General features: G+C 50.5%; 1 protein-coding gene across 1 annotated transcript; it reads right to left on the bottom strand.

Moving 5' to 3' along the window:
* Nucleotides 1-4,245: 4,245 nt before the first annotated feature.
* On the bottom strand, nucleotides 4,246-5,249 carry RPL35 (ribosomal protein L35; the record flags this gene model as incomplete). The annotated part of the gene is made up of 2 exons (XM_010296500.1): nucleotides 4,246-4,464; nucleotides 5,168-5,249. Coding segments are annotated over 2 exons (232 nt in total), but the record flags the coding sequence as incomplete, so codon positions are not given.
* Nucleotides 5,250-5,627: the final 378 nt, after the last annotated feature.

The raw sequence follows: 5,627 nt of genomic DNA, 5'->3' as shown, positions 1-5,627 counted from the left end.
CTGCTAAGGAGCCGCCGCAGAGGAGCGGGGGGACAGGAGCAATGCCAGGAGCATTAGAAAAGCTGGGGTTTGTGTCCATCGCAGCCAACACCAGCCAAGGGAGATGGAGCGCAGGCTTTCCCAACCAGACCTTGCACAACTCACACCCGCCTCTTCCATCTCTGCAGCTCCTCTCTTCCCCCAGACCCCCGCCCAAGCTGCAGAATCAGGTCCAGAGTCAGGTCCTGCCAGCTCCCCGACACACCATCTGCTCTCGGCCGGTGCCTGCTGTGCTGCAGAGTCGGGGAGAGAAACATCTGGGCCTGCTGAATGCCTTCCAGGGCGCGCGGCCAGGGCTGCCTTCGCAGTGGCATCAGCCCTGGGCCGTGCCCCGCAGTCAGCCGGCGACTGTTCCTCCTTTCTCATCCCCGCCCTGGAAATTATTTATTTGCTGAAGAACAGCTTTCCCTGGGAAGTCTGCTCTAACGCTGAGGGACATCTGCAGTTACAAGGAAAAAATAAACAGCTTGAGCCGTGGAAGCCCTGATGCTCTGCAAATACCCGTGCTGAAGGGTAAAGCTAAAGTGCTTCCAGGGCTGGCGTCGGCAGTTGCACGAGGTCAGCACAGGAGTGCGGGGGGGTCCTCCAGGAGAGGGCTCCAAGCACGGTGCCGGAGGGGGACAGAGTCCACGCTGCCCACAGTGACAGGGGCGTGATGCTGCGTGGTCCCCACAAAGGCAGCGCAGCCCTGGGCTGCTCCAGGGGGAACTGCCCTTTGCTGGGGGTTCTGCCACTGCCCACCCCTCCATTTGGAGCCCAGCAAAGCCGGAGAGCGTACACTCCAGCCCGAGGAGCTTCTGCCAGGGAGCTGGGACAACATGGCCATCCTCTGGGGCTGGCAGGCGAAGCAGACACCTGGCGGGTAAAACGGACACCGGCACAGGCCGCTGACCGCCCTGCGGAGCCGGCGACACAGGCCAGGACAGGCATCCGCCTTGCTCTCACAGCAGTAACGAGCGTCATCTCCACCTGCGCCCTGGAGGAAGCTTGCGCCAGAGCCCATCACCTCACCTCTGCATCTGCTCAGCCAGTGTGTTGCTCCTGATAATTTAAAGGGCTGCTTGTCCATGGGATGTCTTTTGTAACAGCACAGGGCAATTCTCACAGGACTGGACTGCTTGATTTTGCCACCCTGCTACGGGTGGATGGAGTAATTCAGCCCCGGGATTTAGTGCGGTGCCAGAAACCCATTTACCTCCTTAAATACCTGGTGTGGATTGTGCACAAACCAAAGCTTCAGCTGTTCTCCTGTATCAACTTCTGCTTCAGCGTGGGGATGGCTTCTGGGCTAGTCCCGGATTCCCAGCCACATATCCTGCAGGTCACCTACTCCCCCTCCCGACAGCAGAGCGCTGTGCCGGGGTCCTCTCTCCCCAGGGCGCAGCCCCGAACTTGCACAGCCACGCTCCATGCAGGAGGCCAAAGCAAAGCGTGCCCTGGGCAGCAACGCTGCGCCCAGCCCAGCACCACGCAGCAGGGCACGCTGAGGCGGCACCAAGCTGAGCACCCTCTGTTTCGTTCTCCATTCACAAGGGTGTACAGAAAGGCTTTGAAAATGCAGCAGGTTGTAACTGAAACTCCCATTAGATACTTGAGAAGTTGTACAAACCGATTTACCTTCAAAGGTGGCCTTGCTCTGAGTGGGCAGTTGCATTAGAGACCTCCAGAGGAGCCTTCCAACCCGAGTTACTCCATCTTTGTAACTGCGCCTTGTAGAACTGCAAAGACACCCAAACATCAGCAAAACCCTCCCAGTCGTGACTTCAGGATGTCCCAGGCTAACAGCTTCAAGCTGTTATTCATTTTGTCTGTGCGGTTCGGTCACGTTAGTCTTCCCTGGGCATGATGATGCCATCCAAACCTGCGACTTCTCCCTCGATGTTCAGTGCCTGGTAATTAGGTGGGTTTTTTCCTTGTGTCCCCCCACCCCCCCCTTACTGACTGGTAAATGGCATGTTAGTGATCTGTACCACAGTTGGCTCTTTCAGGGGGAAGATCCTCTCTGGGCAGTGCTACTTCTCCCGCAGCTGGGGGTGGGAGGCGACAGCCATTTCACCTGAAGCCCACCCTGAAGCTGTCATCAGAGGCTCTGCAGCGCATCCAACACATCTCCAAGAGAAGCCCAAACGCAGCTGGGCACAATCCTGACGAGAGCAGCCTGCCCCAGCCTGCCCGATTCCCAGCACAGGGGACCAACCTCTCCCTCCTGGGACAGGACGGTGTGGATCTGGGATCCTCATAGTGGTTTGCTCCTTCTTTCGCAGGGCCACGTGTACTGGGTGAAAAGCATGTTCTTCTCCAGGAGTAGCTTGCTGCTGGCTGCTGCAGGATATCCAGAATCAGTAACACAAAGCATTTTGTAGCCCCGCCTGCCTTTACGGCAACATGAACATGAGCCAAAGGAGCCGGTTCCCACATGCAACCCCCCATCTTACAGCACGCTTCAGCAGCCTAGACCCACGCAGAGCTTGGGCCCAGAGCTGTGCCAGGCTGGGTCTCCTTCGCTGCCAAACATATCATGTTCAGGTCCACACCAAGCTCCTAACAAAGCTATCATGCAGCCAGGATTAGCATCATTGTGAAACTATCCCTCATAATAGCTCAATATATGGGAAATTCACTTCATCACATGTAATTGGACCTCTCTCTGGTTAAGCCTTGTTTGAGGTTTAAAAGTCCTTCAGATCTATGCTAAGTTCAGCAAGCAGAATTAAGATATTTTTCCTAAACAGAATCTGGATCCAATCTAAGGACTCCCTAAAGGATAGAGAATTTTTTGTGTTAGAATGTATTAGCTACACTAACACAAACCATGACTGCTGCATCACTAACGCTCGAGCAGCACCGCGTAACTCTTCCTTACACCAGAACCAAAAAAGGCCTTTGGAATCACAACTCCATCTCTGAGTTCCAAAGAAGTCCATGGGGCACAGAAAGTCAAACCGTTTAACTAGTTCAGTGCTTCACAGGCAGAAGCATGGATCTGTGAGATCATGGAGTGCCGTGAAACTTCAGAGGTAACAACGTTCTGGTTCAGCTTTCCTCAAGTCTGGTTTCCTGATTTCATTTGACCTCAAGAGTCTTCACATGCACGCAAAAGGAACACTTGGTCTGAAACTATCGTAGCCGCTAGGTTTTCCTAACACTTAACTGGCACTGAGCTTCCTCTCTTCCCACCCCGCAGCGTGCAACGCTGTATGCCAATGCCCCACCGGTCAGACAATTCTCATCCAGAAGAAATACCTGCATGCCACTAGAAACACCTCCTCTTTACACTCCTAACTCCCAGGCCAAGTGCAGCACCAGTCTGCAGACTTCACAGCAGGCAGCGTTGCAGCTTGCGCAGCCTGCTGCCTGCAAGCACCCCTGCAGTCCTGTGTAGCCAGGCACCGACTACCAAACACCCTGCATCCAAAATGCACCCCTGCTGACAGGTGATCTTGGGTGATGCCTTCACCTTCACCCTGAGAGTGGCCACCAGGAGCCGTTTGACAAGATTCAATCAGCTGTAAGTGGGAACAAGTCTGGAGGATGACGCCAGAACCCAGCTTCCTGACCGACACTGAAGAGGTTTCCTGGGAAGGGGGCTCCGGCCACCCCTCTAGCCCTTTGGTCACCCCTTGCCACAGCTCCCAGCAGCGGTGGTCCGACCAGCAACCACCCAAGGCACCTGCCTGAAGCGGTCCGCTGGCAGGGCCAGGCAGCTCAGCCAGGCAAAACACTACCTACAGCATCTGCCGAACTGGGGATGGATGGGGACTCCTTGGTGCTACAGTGAGTTGTGCAGAGATCTGAAACAAGTGCTGATGGAATTCTTCAGTTTCAATGAAGTCTGCTAAAACACCTCAGCAAATGAGTTCATGTCTGTAACACTTAAACACTGGCACAAGACAAAAAACTTTAAACATTCCCTCTTAAGCTACAGAAGTGATGAATACTGATGCACCTGTCAACATCTCTGTAAAGTTTCCATTTTAAATCAATCTCAAGTTAAATACTTTTCACATGTTGTTGAACTAGCTTCACAGACCTGTACTCATTCGCCTGTTCTTCAAAAAGAAAAATAATCCTAAACTGCAAGTTATGTATTTTCATTAGCAATAAAGGTTCAAATAAACTTTCTGTGAATCCCCCATCTCTCTTCATAAAGCTGACGACTTCTTTATCCCACCACGACTAAAAAAAACCAACGACCAGCAACAGCTTCCAAACAAAATTCTATTTAATGAGACATACTCAGCCAATATAATTAAGAACTTTCAGCACGCTGCAGTTTTATGCCTTGATGGCGTATTTCCGAACAGGGTACAAACGTTCTTTTCGTTGCTGTTTTTTGGTCTTCAGGTTTTCTTCATGTTTATTTAATCTGCGACGCATGGCACGAGTCTTCTTCGGCCGCAGATCGAGAGGCTTATACTTCTTGCCCTATGTGCAAAAATACACAACAAGTTGAGTTTGAGAGACTGCAAGGTAGCAATCAGGTGCATGAGCTCACAGAGAGCCGAGCTGCCTGTAAGAACAGCAGCAGCGCTTTAAGCTTCCTTTTACTGGAACTATCATTGAAGTCTAAAAGTTTAAGAGAACTTCACTCCCCTGGAAAATACGAGTTGATTCCAACTTTTGTCCCAGTTATACTAGAATGACTCAGGTTTAAGTAAAACTTAATCTTACAAGTTCCAGTTATCCCACATATCTAGAAAAGTTCTTTCCCCCTCCTATTCTATATAATTCAAACCCCAAGAAGTGATTTTGTAAAAATTATAGAAACTTATTGAGATAAAGAATTCCTTGGTCACCTGCAACATGATTAAAATTTAGGAGAATATCTGCATTTCTGGAAACTGCATCTTCTAGAAAGTATACTACACCCCAGAGAAGTGATGCTGCCCAGAAGACTCTCTTGGCAAAAGCAAATTCACACTGACACTACAGAATACAAGATAGTCTTGCAGTAATAATTAAAAAGGACCCATGACTAGAGAACTTTAAAACTGAACACAAATTAGTATTTTTTTGGTCACGTTTTAAGCTTTTAAGTAACAATTTAAAAAATCAGTTCTCTCCTACAAACTGTGTATTTCAACATAGTAAGAGAAAAAAGATCATAATACAAGATGTTTGGACTTACCTTGTAGAACTTCCTCAAGTTCTCCTTCTGGGTCTGATTGATAACAGTTAGGACTCTAGCAATGGATTTGCGCACCACACGTCTGCAGGCGAGAAAAAAAAACATGCCTCAGAACACACTGAAAGACAAATACTGTAGATTTTAAACCCAGTATACAGAAAACGCGTATATGCTACAACCAGGTAACTTACATTGCACCATGTTGTAGCAAAGCACTAACAACTTCTGGCACATCTCAGCTTAACGTCGCTGAGCAGAAAGACACACAACCCTATTCCCAAGCCTACAAATATCTGCTCATCCGCCATACCGGTTTGGTTTTTTCCTTTTTTGTACAGCGCCAAACAACCACACAGGCTGTAAAACAGCGCGAACACAGCGCGCCGCGGCCCACACGACCCACGCGGGTACCGGCTGCAGGCCGCGGCTCCCACCCTCCGCTCAGGTTCAGGCCAGCTCC

The sequence above is a fragment of the Phaethon lepturus genome, unplaced genomic scaffold, assembly GCF_000687285.1.
Source record: "Phaethon lepturus isolate BGI_N335 unplaced genomic scaffold, ASM68728v1 scaffold44461, whole genome shotgun sequence".
NCBI classification, from domain to species: Eukaryota; Metazoa; Chordata; class Aves; order Phaethontiformes; family Phaethontidae; genus Phaethon; species Phaethon lepturus.
This window is presented reverse-complemented; position numbering and strand designations above follow the sequence as displayed.